The sequence below is a fragment of the Onychomys torridus genome, chromosome 15 (genome assembly GCF_903995425.1).
Source record: "Onychomys torridus chromosome 15, mOncTor1.1, whole genome shotgun sequence".
NCBI lineage: Eukaryota > Metazoa > Chordata > Mammalia > Rodentia > Cricetidae > Onychomys > Onychomys torridus.
The window spans coordinates 46,163,228-46,183,343 of record NC_050457.1 but is presented as its reverse complement, the minus strand read 5'-3'; the positions used below and the strand labels follow the sequence as shown (position 1 = coordinate 46,183,343).

General features: G+C 39.6%; 1 protein-coding gene across 1 annotated transcript in view; it reads right to left on the bottom strand.

The window, feature by feature from the left end:
• Positions 1-1,690: 1,690 nt before the first annotated feature.
• Positions 1,691-20,116, bottom strand: part of Fyb1 (FYN binding protein 1) — a 138,055-nt gene continuing 119,629 nt past the window's right edge. Inside the window, exons 13-19 of the mRNA XM_036206699.1 lie at positions 19,938-19,963; positions 17,789-17,855; positions 14,626-14,725; positions 13,776-13,938; positions 8,428-8,461; positions 6,402-6,433; positions 1,691-4,000 (exon numbers count right to left, since the gene is read on the bottom strand). Coding sequence (XP_036062592.1) covers positions 3,978-4,000; positions 6,402-6,433; positions 8,428-8,461; positions 13,776-13,938; positions 14,626-14,725; positions 17,789-17,855; positions 19,938-19,963 — 445 coding nt within the window. The 3' untranslated portion in view covers positions 1,691-3,977. The remainder of the gene's footprint in view (positions 4,001-6,401; positions 6,434-8,427; positions 8,462-13,775; positions 13,939-14,625; positions 14,726-17,788; positions 17,856-19,937; positions 19,964-20,116) is intronic.

The window sequence follows — 20,116 nt, the reverse complement described above, 5'->3', positions numbered from 1 at the left end:
CCATATTCAGGGTGTGTTTTTCTTCCTCGATTAAACTTTTCTAAAACCCCCCTTATAGAAATGCCCAGAGGTAGGTCTCCTATCCTCAATGATTCTAAACCCTGTCAAGTTGAAAATGAAGATGAACTGCTACAAGGCTCTTTTGGAGACATCACATAGAAACGGCTTTAAAGTGATGGTAAAAGAAGCCAGGTTGGAGCCATCTGGAGACTGAATGTATCTTGAGAACACAAGAAAGGATGAACAGGGTGGGGAATGTTCAAAAGGAGCCACAAACTCATATTTAGGGTTACTTAAAAATGCTTCCCTAAATTACTCCCCCAAATGCGGATTCAGTTTATCCCAGTGTTCATATACAGGTTTTGTTTGTTTGGTTGGTTTTGGTTTTTCAAGACAGGTTCTCTCTGTGTAGCCTTGGAACTCATTTTGTAGACCACACTGGCCTTGAACTCAGAGATCTGCCTGCTTCTGCCTCCCGAGTGCTGGGACTAAAGTGAGCACCACCACTGCCCAGACAGATACAGGTTTTAATATCTTTCAAGCTGTACTGTGCTCAATATGACTTCCCTGGAAAGCTGACACTAAAATGAACTGGAAATTTCAGGGTTTTCTTTGGTGGACAGCAAGGAATAGGTGCGTGCAAGAGAGCCAGCTAGGAAAGCACAGCAGCTCACACCTGCCCCATTGAAGGCAGGGGGAGCTGGGTGACAGCAGTGTGTACCTGCCCTGGTGAAGGCAGGAGGTAGATGGTTGGAACTCTGAGGGGGGCTTAGCAAGACCACTAGGGAGGCCCCAACTGGATTTGCTGTGTAAAGAGTCTGGATGCTGCCTTCTGCCCTGGTATCCTCAGTCACTGAAGGGATCCTGATCTCCACACAGCCTGAAGGGATCCTGATCTCCACACAAACATGGCAATGCTTTCCTGAGCACAGCAGTGGGAGCCTTTGGGTCATCAAATTCTGAACAATCGGAGGAATTGGAAGCATGTTGTAACAGCTGGTGCGCGCACGTCACCATTTTAAGATAGTGGAATGAGAAAGGGAAGGGTGAAATAAATGGGTTGTGGGTGAAGTGTTTGGGTTCAAGTTGAAATGTCAGGTTTTCTTACTGCTAAGACATATTTTAGTATATTTTAAATATACAGAGAAAGTTATTCACAGCAGAAGTTAAAGATAGGTAGGAAGGGGGAAAGACAGGAGGGAGAGGTGAGAGATGGGGCAGAGAAGGAGAGGGAGAAAAGGAGAGGGAGGAGACAGAGAAAGAGAAGAAGAGGTAGAGTGAGAATAAAGAGCGTGAATGGATTATTATCAGAAGAAGCTCAGAGAGGAGGAGTTAGAAGGAAATGGGACCCCTGGTCATGGTTTGGAATCCAGTTGTGATATCTTATTCTCTAAGCATTTTGAACATGGGTTGTGTTCAGGTTGCAGGGAGTTGGAGAGAACTGTACTTACTTGTCTATTTCTAAGGCAAAATAGGAAGCAATGTATCAAGAGGCAGCGGGGAGAGTTGGGCTGTGAATAGGAGGCTGAATGAGACGGGGGAGGTTGTTGCAGACAGGGCTCTTCTGTACGTAAAAGACTCTTTTGTAGACAGAATCATGATAATGGAGAGGAAAGCCGATGGTCTTGATGTGTATATGAAGTGGGGGGGCAGGGTCACTTGCTGAAAAGGTATTTTATTGGCAGCTCTTCTCACATAACAAAATTCCACACACAATCTACAACAAAATCATATTTAGTATATTAAAAATAACACTTCAAATATATATTAAATAATTATTACATAAATTTCTCATAGGTGTCTGTCCATTTCTTTGAATATAAATCAAAGCTGAAATAGTCTCTTGATCTAATTTGGGATTTTTTTTTAATCTAACATTTGCATTGAATTTATGCTATTCTTAATCATGAAAAATTACTGAAAATACAGTCAGCATCTAATCTATATTTGATTCCAATATAACCTTTGAGCCATGTAATTTGTATCTAGTGACAAAAGAGGTTCACCACAAGGACACATGCTGACTAACCCACCAAAGTACTTCCTAATCAAAGGCCATCTGAGATGAGTAATTTCCAACCCAGGAGACTCAGAGCCCTCTATCCTATAAGTGGAGCTGTAGAAGCTGCTGACACTTTTGAAACTTCAAAACACTTCATAGAAACCCCAGTTCTGACCGTTTGAAGGCTTTGGCCTATTTCACCCCTTTTTCAATCTGTGTGTACACGTTTCCATGTGTGTGAGGGCATATATATGTGGACTCCAGAGGACAACCTTGGCTGTTGGTCCTCAGGTGACGTCCATCTTCTTGGATTAGAGTCTCTCGCTGGTGTGGAACTCACCCATTAGGATAGACAGGCTTACTAGTGAGCCCCAGGGGTCCTCCTGTCTCTGCCTCCCTGGCACCGGAATTACAAGTACTGGTCACTACACATGGTTGTCATCTGGGGCTTGTTGATCAAATTCAATCTTTATGCTTGTCATGCAAGCACTTTACTAACTGAGTTATCTCTCTATCCCATATAATTTTTGACTTTAAAAAAATTCACTGGGGGGGGGGTCACTCTTCAGAAACTCCAATGGATCTTTACAATTTACATATATAGTGTATTAATCATTATTTAATCAATGATTTAAAATAGAAAAGGAAAAAGCCTTCTTAAGTGTGCATCTGAGATGAGGGAACCATAAAAGCTTGAAATAGTTGGTAGTGGAAAATGCTGGGATAAACTTAGTTGACTCTTATCCTATAAGAACACTGGGGGAGCAATGAATATTGCCAAGGTTGCATCATGGTCAATAACAGAGCCAGCATTAGGATTTACTAATTTCAAAAAACATTCTCCAATCTGTTATCTTCTTGGATGTTGAGGCGTTGTGTTTTGGTTCATGGTTCTTAGTGTTCTTAGCATTCAAAAGCCAGTGCCTTCCAGTCTAGAGAAGGTGGTGAGGAGTATGTCTCAATGGGGAGTACCCCAGGCTAACCACTGGGATTTATTGCTTTGTGTTTCTTTGCCTGAACAACTTCCTAGTAAAGTGGTTATAAACATCACTGGGTTCTGCAGAAGCAATTGACAGCGAAACACAAAACCCTTCCAAAGAGACTTCACAGTAAGAAGTTACTGTAAAAGTCGAGCGAGTTTCAGGGTTCTTTCTCACGGTGTTCACAAGTGTCATGTAGTCCCCCTCCATTTCTCCAGGTAACAGTGGTGTCTAAACCGAGTACAGATTGCAACCATGTGTGTAGGGATTCACATAATAAGAACTACTTTAGGCCCTCGGAGAGGCTAATCTTAGATGTGCATACTGATGCTAAAGCATGCTCACTGCATAGTTAACATATGATTTCACAGTGAGTGAAGAGGCAACAATTCCATACAAATGGTCTGCTGCTACAAGGTCTTTCAGACACTAGAGGCACAAGCTCCACCTTTTCCGGGTAGGTGATTTGAACAGGTGTTGTAAGGGGCAGCATGAGTTGTCTTCTTGTGGAATTAAAAATAAAATTCCTTCTTTATATTCTTTTTTCTTCTTCCTCTGGGATGTCTTTCTTTTTTTCTTTATTTCTTTAAAAAGGGATATGGTAGGAGGAGAGTCCCTATTGGTGGTCTAAAAACAAGTGCCTTCATAAGCAAAACTGAGGTAACATGGGATCCTTAATCCAGATGTGCTGGCTCATGTCTGTTATCACAGCACTTGGGAGGCTGAGGCAGGAAGAAGGCTTGAACTGCAAAGTAAGAACTCAAGAGAAAAAGGAAGAAAAGAGAGTAAAAAAGGAGATAAGTTCTTATATCTCACTACCAATCTTTGACATATTAAACGGAGTTCACTTTCCGAGTTTAAGATTTCAAAATTTTATAAAGAGATTGAAATTTCATTTTGTACATTCATTTTTTTTTTCTACGACACCCAAAAACAGTCCAATTAAAATTCATGTTGGCCACTAACAGACACAGCAGAGAGAACAGAGCCGAATGCTAGTCGTTATCATAGATGCAACCTGAAAGAAAAGAAAATACAGCTTTAATTAATTCACTCATTAATTTATATGTGTGTGTGTGTACATGTGTGTGCAGATACATATGCACATGTGTGTGAAGGCTAGAGGACAACCTCTAGTAACATCCTTAGGAACCATGTGCTTTCTCTGAGACGGAGTCTCTCATTGGTTCCATTCTCACCAAGGATCTTCCTGTCTCGACCTCCCCAGGCCTGGGATTACAAACACTTGCCACTGTGCCTTTCACTGTCCTGTGTGTTCTGGCTGTCAGACTCAGGTCCTCATGACTGCAGTACAAGCTTTACCTCTCTTCTCATGCCCTATTGAGGTTTTGGAAACAAGTCTTCATGAAGCCCAGGCTGTCCTCAGACTCAACAGATCACTGAACAGGACTTCCAACTCCTGAGCCTCCTGCTTCCATATCCCAGGTGCTGGCTCTGCACCACCACATCTGGCCTCAAGAATGTAAATACAGATTGTATACAGCACATCTTAAGTGTTTCAAGTTAAAAATCTGGGTAATTCAATCTCTCCAGAATTAAGATTTAAAACAACAACAACAACAACAACAACAACAACAACAAAACACTTCCTTATTTTACATTAAGAAGACAAACAGAACTAGATACGTGAAATGTGATACATTTAATCTTCTGTGCTGGCTAGTTTTGCGTCAGTTTGACACAAGCTAGAGTCATCACAGATAGGAGGCCTCGGTTGATAAACCTCCTCCATAAGATTGTAGGCAAGACTGTAGAACATTTTCTTAATTAGTGATTGAAGGGAGAGGGCCCAGCCTGTTGTGGGCGGTGGATCCCTGGGTTGGTGGTCCTGGATTTTATTTTATTTATTTATTTTTTCATTTTTCTTTATTAAGAAATTTTCTACTCACTCCACATACCATCCACAGGGTCTGGGTTTTATAAGAAAATGGGATAAGCAAGCCATTGGGAGCAAACCAGCAAACAGCACCCCTCCATGGCCTCTGCATCAGTTCCTGCCTCCAGGTTCCTGTCCTGTTTGAGTTCCTGTAATGGACTAGTATGTGGAAGTGTAAGCCTAACACACCCTTTCTTCCCTGACTTGCTTTTGGTCGTGATGTTTCATCACAACAATAACTAAGACAGCTTCATTGACAGCCCAGTTTCAACAACATTCCTAGGCAGAGTCAGTCTGCATCACATGAGACTGAAGATCAGTTATCCTGGCATCACAGCACTTGTTGGAAATGAGATTAGTTAAGCATCGAGACGTATTATAAGCTAAAGACTAAAGGGTAGGGGCTGGGAGATGACTCTAACAGTAAAGCATTTGCTTGCAAGCCAGGGATATAGGTTTGATCCTAGAACTGATGTAAGAAAGAAAACAAACAACAAAAACCTGGATGGTGCCAGATGTGGTGACAAACACCTTTATTCCCAGCAGTCAAGAAGCAGAGGCAGGTGGATCTCTGTGAGTTCAAAGTCAGCCTGGTCTAGATAGTAAGTTCCAGGCGAGCAGACACCATGTTGTGAGAGCTTGTCTCAAACAAAACAAAACAAAACACACACATACTCACACACACTCACACATACTCAAACACATATACACACATGCACATATTCATTCATATACACTCACATACACACACTGGCCAAAGGACAACATGATGACATCTGTGAACATTTTGTTGAGACGAATGTTTTTAAATCCTCGTTTAGAAATACCTGATGATTTTACTAGTGTTCTTAGTTATGAAATAATGTACCTGTCTATCGATCAAAAATTTGTTAGCCTTATATTTTAGCATTTGCCAGCTTTATATTTGTCCACTTGGGATTTGTTAATTTCACATTTTATAGGCTGCAGAAGACAATCTACAGTTACCTTCTTGGGTATTATGGTTGCTGTGGTATGGAAACTGACAGTTTTAAAACAGGTTACTATTTATTACTAAGAATGCATTTCTCTGCGATGAAAACAACGACTCTTAGCGCATGTTACAACACACAGTTTACCAAACAGTTCTCTCTTCCCTCAGCTCCTTCCCACTTCTTCTATCTCTTCCCTGTTTGGTTGTTTTTTGACACAGGGTCTCATGTAGCCTAGGCTTGCCCCCAACATTCATTGTGTAGCCAAGGCTGGCCTTGAACTTCTGATCTTCCTGTCTCTATCCCACCCAAGTGCTGGAATTACAGCTCTTGGCTTACACCATGGTTGTCTTATATTTCTCAATCTAGAGAAATACGCTTTTCTTTTCACTTAATTTCCTAGCCTTGTGTGAAGTTGGCTCCCTGCCATGACATCAGATCATTACTTTTCCTCACATTTTTAAGAAACTCCAATTCTGATCATATGTGATGGCTCTAATTAAGCCAGCAAGCTGTTTACTCTGTTACCGTGGGAGTTGCATGAGACTTACCATCAGCAATGTCATCATAGATTTCTCCATCACTGTAAACACAAAAAAACAATTTTTATTTTATAGAAAAATATCTTCCCAACATTAATGCATGGACGAAGCTAGCATTAATATGATTGCCATCTATCAGAAACATTTAGAGGTGAAAAGCGAGGCTATGCATGTGTATGTGTGAGTAGACAGAGATTTTTCATTCACCTCTACATCTTCTTTCCCTGGCTTTATCGACTCCTAGTTTATTCTACAAAGAGAATAATAGACACGTGCCTCGAGGGCACACATCAGGCCCTACTTGGAGAACTGCCATGGGCATAGGCCATCTGAACTCCCAAAGTACTGGGTACAGAGCTAAACAAAGTGAACTGCCAAGGCACAACCCTCCTCCAGGGGCCTTAATCCAAAGGTGCAACAAATTTTAACAGTTATTAGTACTAGATTCCTACCTTTACTTGCGTTTCCAATGCTTAAAATTTTAAATGAATGAAATATATTTGGCATGAAAATCAGCTATACTGTTTTCATATGTTTCTAGTTATAATGTATACATATCAAGTTTAAAGTAATTGAGTACTAATTATGGAATATACAGTCATGGAATTTTTTTTATACTACTTATTGTTTTCAGGTTTTGCCTAGCCCTGAAGCTTTATGAAGTATTCTATTCACAAACACTGAGTTGCTATCATATGCTGGGAGACACACTTATGAGTCAGATGTAAGCTTGGATTGTAGAAGTGCATAGTCTGATGAGTGACTTATGAATGATAGAATAATATATTATAAATATAAACATAATCTTGAAATGTAGGATGCAGTTCCAAGCTTCAGAGCTGTGAGGTAGCTGTGTCACGTAGGACAGACATGATGCTCTTGGTTCCTGTCCTATCTCTGGGCTTTATCACAGCGGCGGCAGCAGGGCCCTGTTCCTGCCAACTGTGACAGATGCTGTGAGCTCCCTATGTCCTCTGTTTGGATCCTTTCTCTGGGGTGGAGGGAGCATTTGCCTAATGGAAATCTGATGTGAATGCAAAGAGGACGGACTTCCCTGCTGTTTATTCCATAAATGTTTATTGATGTATGCATTTTAATAGGTAGTGAACCAATAGTTGCTTAGTGTCCTTTCTCCATTTTCTTTTAACCTGCTGTCATCTGCAGCACATTCTTTCCATAAAATTTGCATCTTTCTTAGAACAGAGCCTGTCAGAAGTCCCGTGCCCACCACTGTAATACATACGCCGCAGAAAACAAAGATGTTAGGGTCGTTTTCCTGTCTGTTGGTTTGCTGACAGAATTATGAACATGCTTTGTCCTAGTCACACGTGCGTCCTGTTGCTTATGGTAAATGGTTTGTGAATCCTCCCTTCCTTCATTATGTCACTTTTACAAATATTTCCATTGCTCAACCCGGCAGTGGGGTTAATTTTCTGCTCTGGGTTTCTTGGTGTAGAATCTTAGTGTGTTAGAGGAGTCCAAGGCTTAAAAGTACCAGGCTGTGACCGACTGTGAAAAAGTCTTATTCATAAGAATACAAGAGTCATTGATTGCTATCTTTTGAGGGGCACACTTTCAATAAGGCAACATAATAGAGCACTATGCTTGGTGTGAGTATAGAAAAACCTTCAGTTAGGGGCTAAACTATGAGCTATTAATATTAGTAGCTGCCACAGACACCATTTGGCTCTAATTAGTCCAGTTCTAATGCTGTAATAATTAATAAACAAAAGGCAAACAATTAGTGAAAAGGGTAGTGGCTTTGCCCTGTGTGTCTTCAGTGTTTGCTGAACAGACAGCTCAGGGAGTTATATAAGACTATTCACTATGAGTGAGCCAGGCTTCCTTTCTAATTCAGACCAGCATATTCAGCTTTGTTATTGGTACTACTATATTTCTACAAATGTAATACATTGTTCCCAACTTATTATGGTAGTTCAGTCCATTGCATTCTGGAAATTGCATCAGTACTTTTTCCTTAAGGAAATCATAAGATTCTTTTAATAAATACAGTAATTGAAGAAAATGGCCTTACTTGTCCACCAGGTAACTCCGAAGGACATAACCATCTATAAAGAAAAAAAAATGCATTTTAGTTATAGATACAGCTTTGAAAAATATTTGAGGTTTAGTCTCACAAGTTGACCCACAAGTGAATCATTATTATAAGGTAATATACTGAGGGACTGGAGAGATGGCTTAGTGGCTAAGGGCCCCTTCTAATCCACAATACTCAGTTGATGCCCAGATTCACATCCAATAGCTCATCATTGCCTGTAAATCTAGTTCCAGGGACTTCATGCCCTATTCTGGCCTCTGCAGGCACCCACACATGGCACACCCGCACATACACAGTAATAATAATTTAAAAACTCTTTAAGAAGATAATATATTGAATAACTGTATCTATAGAGAACATGCTTATGGAGTAATCTGATCATATTTATACCCCCATACCCACTTATTTCCCCCTCCTCTCACCGTTCCCTTTCCTGTTATATATATTTTTTCTTTTTATAAATTTTTTTAAAGGCAGTTAAAAAAGGTAACTTCACTATGGTATTTTCATACAGAAGTCCTTACACTTTTGTCTAATTTATTCCCGCCTCTGGCTCCGTCCCTGTGTCTCCTGTCCTTCTGAAGGTTCCTCCCTCCTTCCAAACAGTCTCCCTTCTCTTTTCGTGTTGCCTGGATTCCATCCTCCCTTTCCTACCTCTAAGGACCCCTCCCCCTCCATGCTCGGCTTCCTAGGCCCCCTCCCCACAGACACATTTAGATACAGGCTCCACATAGGAAAGGAAACGAAAACATGCCATTTGCCTTTCTGAGTTGGGGTTATGTTGTTTAATATGATCATTTTGATGTCAGAAAATGACTGGCAGACATCTGTTCTCTCCTCTCGCCGTGTGAGTTGCAGGGATTGAACTCAGGTTGCCAGGACTTAGCAGTATACATGCAAAATTATAAACTGCTGATAAAGACTAGACTTTTTCTAATATTAAATGCTTCTATTTAAAAAAACCTAGAAGATTATGAGAAATAAAGTTTGTGAAAGTAAAATTAAAGATTATTTAACCACCTTTTTGAAAATTAAGATTGTTATTTGTTGATACTTTGAGGTAATTTACTTTTCAATGAAATTACTTTTAATTTAAAACTCAATTATGATAAAAATTCACAGGCTTGTTCAAACCACTACTAACAGTCTTTTGCAAGGTCAAAGTTAATAATTCATGATAGAGAGCTTAATTATCTCCACTTTATGAGTTAATTATAAAAGCTATATTCTCTTTCCCTCTCAAACCCTTGGTATATTCTCTCCTACGTCTTCCTTGCTCGAGAGTTCTATCTAGCATCTTTCTCTTCTGTTGGTGACTCCTTTGCAGGTACTATTTGTCCAGTTCTGTTCTCTTCTCTCGCTCTTTCTGTCTCTCTTTCTCTGTGCGTATGTGAAGGGAGGGAGGGAGATATCAATGACCGAATATTTAAGAAAATGTCCGTGGTCACATGTGGGCTGAGGCTGTCTCGCTCTATTTTAGTTTCATGATCATGTGATAATCTGGGTCTCACTAACTATAAAATCATTTATATAGTGTTTTTGCAGGAATACTGACTTTTAATGTAGCATAGGCTTTGCTGTGCAGCGCTTTCAAGTGCTAAAACGTTATTCTATTCAAGGACGGTTCGTGATAGTGTCAAAACAAGTGACTTACCATAGATTGTTATGTAATCTTGGCAGTATAGTTCCTAGAAATTATTTTTTTTATGCAAGAAGAAAATGTTCTCGTTGTTCACATGGTTCATGTTCACTTACCAATATGAGATATTAATAGAAAATATGAAAAACTCACAAAACAAAACAAAACCATGGCTATGGTGCAGAACGGTTGCTATGTTTAGCCGTACAATAGTCTGAGAGCTGATATGCCCAGGATTCTCACATGTCACATAAAGTTGTTATTTGGAAGCCTCCTGCTCACAGAGCAGACAGAACACAGTGGCTGGAACAAATGTCTTGAAATATGTGGTGAGGTAGAATAGTTAGGAATGTAACACCCATCCCCCATTTGTGCCAGTCAGTTTCCTCCTAAAATGTTTGCTTGCTGTGGTGTAGATGTGTCTCAGGACTAACAACCCACCTGTGAGAAGACATTAGAAATACGGAATTTCCAAGGAAATAGACAGTAGCCTTGGAAAAACAGAAATTAACTTGATTTTGTAGTTTCAATTGTTTAACTGAAATGACTGTCTATTACTCATTTGCTGTATTTGCAGAAAATAAAGTTACTGAATTTGGCCTCCTGCAGTTAAAAACATATAATCATCTTGGATGAACTTGCTCAGACAAGTGAACCAGTGTCAGACTTGACGGGAAATGAAACATAATGAACGGTGTACAATACTGAATGTAATTTATTATTTTGGCTTTCACAAGAACTAATCTATTTCCTTTTCTTCTCTGTCTCTTCATATTGTTCCTGAGACTTTCTACTCGAATGACTTTAAACATTTCATTTGTATATTTACTTATTTATTCACTTATTCATTTATTCATTCATTTAATTTTTACTACTTTTGAGTAAAAAATTACTACATTGCTCAGGCTGACCTTGAACTCCTGATTTCAAATGCTGTTCCTCAGTCAGCCTCCCAAGTACTAGGATTTTAGGTGTGTACTACCACAGCTGGTTCAGATTGACTTTTAAAGTTTCTGGATAAAAAAATTTTTCCAGTGAGAATATATTGTTAAAAAAATCTTAAAGAAATTATTAACTAGTTTTGTGACAATGTCCAGCCATTTGAAATCTCTTTCTCTGATGCCTAAAAGAAACAGAACATTATAACCCAAATAACGCCTTTTTCATGCCTCACTTTTTTTTTGTAGAAAGTTTTTCTCCAGTGACAGGAGGTGGGAAAACTCTCAGCTCATAAGCATCGAAACTGTGGAATGTGTGCAAATATTAGCTAGCAATTTTAAACATTTGAGAATGTGCCAGAACTATATATTTAAGATGCCAACTGCCTACACAGTTCACACTTGCAGAGTGTCAGTGGGTGAGACCCTATTGAATGTAATAATGTCTCCATCAGAGGCTTTGGTTTCACACAGTGACAAAGGGATTGTCCTTTACCCTTTAATCTCTCAATTGCTCAGTGTAACCTCAGGTCATGTTCTTTTCGGTGTCAGATTGAAGAAGAACAGAGAGTGAAGAACAGTCACGCCGGTGCTGAACTGCAAAACGCCGTGGATGTTCATGAGAAGATGTAAAAATAAGGAAGGGACAGATTTGGAGTCCTTAAAGATTCAGAAGCTAACAGTGTTCATCAGGTCAAGCCAGAGTACTGTCTGCTAACCAGATAAACTACTCAGCAGACGTTTTTGTGAGTGTTTATGTCAGACTTTTGTCTGGCTGTTGGACTCGAAATCTAGAGCATTCCTTTGAAGCTACCAAGCCTGCACTCGAGGTGTGAGACACTGTACCGTGCTGACAATGCAACATCATGACCACTTCACTGAAGTTCTGCATGAGTTCAAATACTAAGCAGAGCAGCAAATTACTGAAACAAGTCTCTCAGAAGTCTAAGTAATGGAGCTGGGGAGAAAGTCATCAGGCTGGGGTAGCTGGGAACAGGGAGTGAGGATGCTTTCCACTGAAGATGATCCCTGAGTTGTTTTTGATGGACAATTGTGCATTCCAGTGGGAAGAACCGGCATGATTTATTCAGGGGATGACATGCATGCACTTTACTTTTGGATGTCCAGTCTAGACAGCAAACTGCAGTTGTTGTCTATGAGGCTGAATCACAAAGGGCGCTTATTATATGCTATCCTAAAGACTTGTGTGTGCTCTTGAAAATATTTGTTTAACAGAGGAGTGGGAGAGATGGATGCCGTTTGCAAGGCCATTTGTGGGAGGGATACATTTTACAGCAGTCATTCCAAGTCCTAGTGAGTGTATGGAGAATAGATCAGGAATTAGAAAATTAAGAACAATCAAGGGTCTCGGCCAAGAAAGGGATTTCATAAAAGTTATGAAAAGCAGGAGGCTTGAAATGGCAAAAGGTGAAATTAAATTGGCACACCAGTTCAATCATTCTGAGATAATACTTAATCTGAAAGTCACTCTCAAATACTCTTATTGCCCCTCCCTCCCCAACTGCTTGAATGCCCATTGGTCCAAGTTTCGGTCAATATTTAACCATTTGGTTCTATTTATGGAGGGCTTTTCTCCAGCTTCTAGAACTCTCTGAATACCTTCATGCCTTCCTAGCATCAACTTTTAACCTTTTGTTTAATCTGCTGAGTACAGACCCAGTTTGCTTCCTGTTTGGTGGGATGGTCACTGGTAGATGTCACAGCAGCATTAGAGCTCTATTATTCAGGTGCTGACCATTGGACAACAAGTTTTCCTGCCTGCCTTCGCTAACCTGTGGAGGCCAGAAGAGGATATTGGATCTCCTGGAGCTGGGGGTTACAGTTGGTTTTGAGCTGCCTCATGTGGGTGCTGGGAGCTAATCTTGGTTCCTCTGGAAGAGCGGTAACAACTCTTAACTGCTCAAGCCATCTCTCTAGTCCCACACTGTAGTCACTTTTGAAATGACAAAGTCAAACTAAAGCAAAGTACCACCTAAAGAAAGCCTTTACAATGAACAAAACACCCTACCAGGGAGTAAGAGATAGTTACCCAGTCATTCTGTTTGAGATTACACTCTCAGAGTACCTAGAACTGAAGCAGTTGTCAGTGGCTTAGATATCACAAATGCCCTAGTGAGAAAGAAAATCTACGTGAAATTCTCGATTGCAATGTACCCGAAGTTCAAGCAATGTTTCCACTGTCATTTCAAGCCTGTGTTCTGCCACTGAGCAGCACTCACAAGCTCCACTCTCATTTTTAAAAGATGATGAAGGAACACCGAGCAAGAGAAATAATCTTCCCCATCCAAGAGCACACCAACTGGTTATCCAATACCAAATGGTCAGCCCTGAAAACATATATATGCATAACATTATATAGTCTGAGAAGGTTTTACATGCGCGCGTGCGCACACACACACACACACACACACACACACACACACACACACACACACACACGAAGTTAAAGAAAAAGAGGCCATGAATTTGAATGAGAGCAATGGGATTACTAAGAAGAGGCTGGAGATGGGAAAGATAGGGAGGGAAATGATGTAATCATATTATAATCTCAAAAAGCCCCAAAAGACATTAAAATAGAATTCATTGATGTCGGCATACTGGAATCTCCAGTTTCTTAACATTGTCCTACAACCCACAAACAACCAGACAAACTGAGTTAGTAGAGGTGGGTGATCTCTGAAGCCCCTGGTTGTTGGATACACAGTGTGGCTTTAGCAGGGACTTACATTTGCCTTCTTCATTCCTACAGAGAACTTTGGTGTCGTCTGTGCTTTGAATAACTTCAAGCGACTCTCCAGGTTTGATCTGCAGATCTCTAGCTCCCCACTTTTTAGAAGTTATGGAAGAAGCAACTTTCGTTGAATAGAGAACTCGAATTTCACCATCATACTGAAAAAAAAACATTGAAATTACTGATTATTACAATAATCATTTATTGACAAATTTATTAAGAAGGTTTTAGTTCTTGCCTATGGGGGGTTATCTTCATTATATAAATTAATATAGGAAGAATTATGTTAATTATGACTGGGACTATTCCATGGACAGGGAACCCTGGGCTGTATCAAATGGAGAAATCAAGGTAAGCACTAGTATGCATGCATTTGTGTCTCTCTGCCTCCTGGCTGCAGATGTAATGAGACCAGCCCCTTTAAGCTCCTGCCTCTGTGACTTCTCCACGGCAGACTGTAACCTAGAACTGTGAGCCGAAAGAAACCCCTTGTCCTTCAAGATGCTGTTATCTGGGGATTTTATCATAGCTATGAGACAATAACTAAGACAATCATAACCTCACCAATTTCACATAACAAATATTTAAAGATGATCACTTTATCAAAGTTCAAAGGGCATCTAATTTAAATGATTATCATAGCATGGAGGATATTAGCATATATGATTGCTTGCTCAATTTATTGCAGGAATAAATTTAAATTTAGAACATATTTGTAACAAAAGTTATGACAGATAATGCCAATATTGTTAACCATACTTGAAAAGTATGTATTTTGTCATTTTAAAATTTTGGAATTTTTTCATCAGTACTTTGAACTCTGAATGGTATAAAATATTACATACCTTAAATTTTTTCCTAAGATCTTTTTCTTCTTTTTCCTGTTTTTTTAGCTTCTTGGGGTCTTTTTCTTCTGTTTTTGCCTTTCCAATGTTAATTCCTTGACTAGGGTAAAGAACACATAAACCAACACTTTGAGAAACAGAAAAGAATAGATCATAACAGAGACTTAATTCTTTATTTTTGTTTGTTTGCTTGCTTTGTTTTGTTTTGTTTTGTTTTGTTTTGTTTTTTGAGACAGAGTTTCTCTGTGTAGCTTTGGCTGTCCTGGATCTTCCTCTATATACTAGGCTGGCCTCAAACTCACAGAGATCTGCCTGCCTCTGCCTCCCAAGTGCTGGGATTAAAGGTGTGTGCCACCACTGCCCACTGAGACTTAATTTTTTTGGTTTTTTGAGACAGGGTTTCTCTGTGTAGCTTTGTGCCTTTCCTGGAACTCACTTTGGAGACCAGGCTGGCCTCAAACTCACAGAGATCCACCAGGCTCTGCCTCCTGAGTGCTGCTGGGATTAAAGGTGTGCGCCACCACCACCCAGCTAAAGGCTCTTTTTGTGACAGGATCTTACAATATACATTGGAACTCTAGCTCTACCTTCCAAATGCTGGGATTAAAGACATGTATTACCATGCCTAGCATGTAATAATACATTTTTGTTCAATGTTTTTAATTTAGTACTGATCATTATAATCAATTATGGGTTTCTGACATATAAAGGGGTTCATGATTAAATAATACACATGATTTAAACTGTAAGTGAAAGGTCATATTGAATCAATAATAAAACTGAACAAGATGAAATACAGTTGCATACCATGGTTTCACGTGATTGAAACTAGAACCCTGTACATTTTCTAGTTCTTTCTAGAAAGCTGAATGGCAGAGATAATGTTATTAAAAAGGCGCAAAAATGCTTTTTTAAAGAACTGAGTTTTATGGATTATGAAATTTATCTATCTTAATATTTTCACACCTAATTAAAATGGAGCTATGATGGAAAAGATGGAGTTCAGTGGTGGGGCACTCACATACCACATCTTAGACTTGATTTCCGGCAGAGAAAGAATACATACATAAAGGAATAGAGAGACAGCACAGAAGATAGGAAGCATTGGTTAATGAAAAGCTTTTACTTTAAAATTACTCTTTTCAATATCACGTGGGAGCATCTAAAAGATAACAGCTAATAGTCAATAATCAGTCTTTATCTTGGCCATTTCACTAAATTGCTCATTGGAAAATGAAAGTTCAGTACAGACTGGGAAGAAGTGTGAATCCTGTAGAAGAGAGGTTTTTTTTTTTCTTTTTTGGTATTAGAATATTTGTGAATAGTGAAAATTCGACACTAATATTTTCATTTTGATTATCTAGAAAAAATGTGACTTCTTTAAAATGTTTGGTTCTATTTTTTTGTTTTTAGCATTTATCTTGTTCACTGTGAAAACAACGAGGACCATTACCCACCTTAGGTCTTGCAACTATCCCTCCGACCTCGCTCCTTCCATGCTCTGGGCATTGGTGAAATGGCTGGTCAGATTAGCTCTCTGGGGTGATCAGAGCATGAATGAATGCTAAAAATGCCCTCCCCCCAATCTATTTTTGAAAATAACTCATTCCAAAATAGAATCCTGTGTTTAAAAATATAGAATTGTTTTAATTTCTGAAAATAAGCAATGGGTAAGGAAAAGAAAATGATCTTCTCTGATCAAGTTTAATCAGCTGGAGTTTGTTTTGCTCCAAGAAAAAGGCCAGGATGTGATTCTGGGTTCCCAGAGAGCTAGCTAATGGAATGTGGGGGATCTTGTTAGCGTAACATAAAACAGAAAAAAAGTATTAAAATCTATCAGAGATGGGCATGATGTCCTGGTGAGGAATATTAGGATGAATAATTTCCTATGGGTAGATTTTCCTTTCACAGACAGCTGAAAGGAAGGCAAGCCTTCCTTCATCTTTCTTTCTTGTTTGGCCTGTAAAACTTGATCCTCACGTGTGAACGTCGCCATGTTTTGCCTTCAGCTTCTTTGATCTTGATACTGTTCATAGTTCAGTAAAACTGGCTTAGTGTGGTAAGACTAAATACTTGAAGTTCTCTCATGCATTGGGAAGTACCACTCAGCAGGCATGACTCGAGGCATTCATGCCAGTTTTGCCCTCTAAATAATCAAGTATACCGTTTCTTGTTTTTCATTCATCTCTCTCTTGAGTGTACTGCCGGAGTTTCCTAGCTTTTGTACGCAGGTCATCTCACATAGATACAAAAAAATGAGCAAGTATTTTAGTACATTATATTCTACCTCAGGAGAATTTTCAAAGGGGGTTCCACTTATGTTCACTAATCTTCACTACTTTTCCTATACTTTTCACCTCAAAATTAAATGCAAACCTCAGATAAACTGAAGTTATTGTTCACTGTTAGCTTAAAAAAGAAACTGTGTAAAACTTTTGAGAAGATTCTTATAAGGTTTTTTGTTTTGTTTTGTTTTGTTTTTTGAGACAGGGTGTCTGTCTCTAGCTTTGGTGCCTGTCCTGGATCTCACTCTGTAGACCAGGCTGGCCTCAAACTCACAGAGATCTGCCTGCTTCTGACTCCTCAGTGCTGGGATTAAAGCTGTGTGCCACCACTGCTCGGCTCTAATGAGTTTGTGAACAACAACAAAGTCATATATGAAAGCAACAGATTCTGTTATTTTTTCACAAAGGAAACCATTGGTGGAGGACAGGGAGAAGAAAAATGAGGGCTAAGATAGAAAGGAAGTGTATTCAAGGGGAAAAGTTGGGGAAGCGGGTAAAAATAAGAGAGAAGATGAATCATTGAAATTACTTGGGAACAGAATCTCAAGTATAAATTCCCAGTAGAGGAGTGAATACCGACAACAGTGAGTCACCAGCAACCAACAGAGATTAGTCAGGGAACAAGGGGCAGAACCAGTGTCTGGGGTCAGGAGAATGGATGGGGAAGGGGAGAGGAGGGAGGGTCAGAATGGCTTGCTGACACACCAGGCTGTGAGGTGAGAGCCTTGATCACCAATAAGCACAGCTTTAACAAAGGGGAGCAGAGACCACACGACAGTGCACAGTACACATATACCACGCTGGAGGTCCACTCCAGTTCAGTGTTGTTGAGCAATCTCCTTGTCAGCACTGCATTGTAATGGAAGCATTTTAATGACCTCAACTCTGCAGGTGGAGCAGGGAAGTCTGAGGCATCCACATCGTCGTAAACTTCTTCTCCCACATCTAATAAAAGACAGAATACCAAATATTGAAATGTTGCTAATTTAAATTTTGATATATACATTCAATGATGTTATTAAGAATTGGAGACTGCTTCACAGGCAGTAAGAGATTTCTCCGGATGGTATATATTTCTATTAAAGGCATTATATGCTTCTAAAAGGAAGGAGGGAGGATTCTTACCTTCCTGGATGTGAGTATTCAACTTTAAACAATCAATCAGTGAACAAAGAAACAATGGAAACCAGTGAATATAATTACAACTATCGGGTTGGGGATTTAGCTCAGTGGTAGAGTGCTTGCCTAGCAAGTGCAAGACCCTGGGTTTGGTTCTCAGCTCCGGAAAAAAAAAATTACAGCTATCATTATTTGGAGGGAAAAAAACCAACAAGACTTGAATAGTGCTGTGACTATAAAATTTTGCAAGTGTAATCACTGGATGAATGGTGGGACTTGGAAACTGTGGACAATGAAGTTAACTCTCTTGGCCACTGGCAGTGGGAAGCAGACAGAAATTCCTACATGATGTGGAATGCTAATCCACTAATCCTATTTGTATATATCTGTGTCAATCTCTTATATCTATCTATCTATCTATCTATCTATCTATCTATCTATCTATCCCTATCCATCCACTTGTCCATCAGGTAGATGATATCTACCTGTATCATCTATCATCCATCATTTTCTTTTAATAATTTGTTCTGTATTAATTTATACTCTACAGTGATAGTATGAGCGTACTTCACAGGAAATCTTATTTCTACAAATAACATATGTAAGTGATGAGAAACAATACTGATAGGAAACTAGCCATGATTGGTGTGGTGTACTGAATGAGAACAGCCCCAATTCCTGGATAATGTAGTGCTGGGGATCAAACTCAGTGCTATCAAGTGAGCCACATCTTTAGCTTGACATTCATTCATTCATTCATTCATTCTCTCTCTCTCTCTCTCTCTCTCTCTCTCTCTCTCTCTCTCTGGTTTTTTGAGACAGGGTTTACTGTGTAAATCTGGCTATCCTGGGACTCACTCTGTAGACTAGGCTGGCCTCGAATTTAGAGATCAACCTGCCTCTGCCTCCCAAATGCTGGAATGAAAGGTGTGGGTCACTACCACCAGGTCTCTTAAAAGAATATTTACCAATTTAAGTAGGTAAACTCTTTAAAAGCCCTTCAGTATTTTTGGAGACAACATGTTACTTTAGACAGAGACACTTTAAAAAAATCTTGAAAAGATCTGTCCCAGCAGGGTTTTCAAAGAGATGATTGAAATTGTAAAAAAGCACTGACTGTTACTCCAATTTTCCCCCCAAAGAGTTAAAGAAAGGGTATCTGGAAGTGTCTGGTTGTGTGTCTTTTGTGTATTTTTATACATTTTTATGCATGAGGTGTGTATATTAAGCATGGACTGCATTGAGGTGGGGCCAGCTGACATCGGTGTCCATCACTTTCCTGTTATCTCCATGCCACAATGACTTTCAGATTAGTACTTGGAAGCTGTCTGTGCTGGTTTGAACGAGGTGTACCTTATAGTCATAGGCATTTGAATAACTGGTCCCCCAGTTATGGTGCTGTTTGGGCAGGCTTTGCAGGTATGGCCTTGGTGACCTTTGTCCCTGGAGGTGGCTTTGAGGTTTGAAAAGACATGCACCATTATCAGGTCACTGTTGTTGCTTGAGGTTCAAGGTGTGAGCCCTCAGCTCCCATTCCTGCCACCCTGCCTTCACCAAGGTATGCCATAGTAATAGAAAAGTAACTGATACAGAAGTTGGTACCAAGGAGTGGGCTGCTGCTATGACAGGCCTGACCATGCTGCTTTGGGAAGGAATATTATGGTGTTTTATCATAACAATGAGAAGTATCTGGTACATGAGCCTTTTTTTATTTTTATGACTCTGTTAGTCTATTGTTGGGTTTTTGGAATCACCCACAGTGAAATTGCTTGTGCAATCTGACATATTTATTGTTTGCATTCAGGACTTAAGGCAGGCACATTGAATGCTTGATGACATTCAAAGCTTCCCATTCCCTCATGTGTAAGAAATAATTGATAAAATACACAGTTAGTTCTTATTACATACCCGATTGTTGAGGAGGAGAAGGGAAACTGAAAAAAAAAAATGAGAATATAGTTAAAATCAGAGTAACATGAACCTTGAAATTAATTCCTTTGCATGAGAAAGGTGTGAGAGGCAATATTCTGGAGGTGTGAAATGGGTTAATTTGTTGACCATCATGCCTTTCTTATCCTCCATTTTTC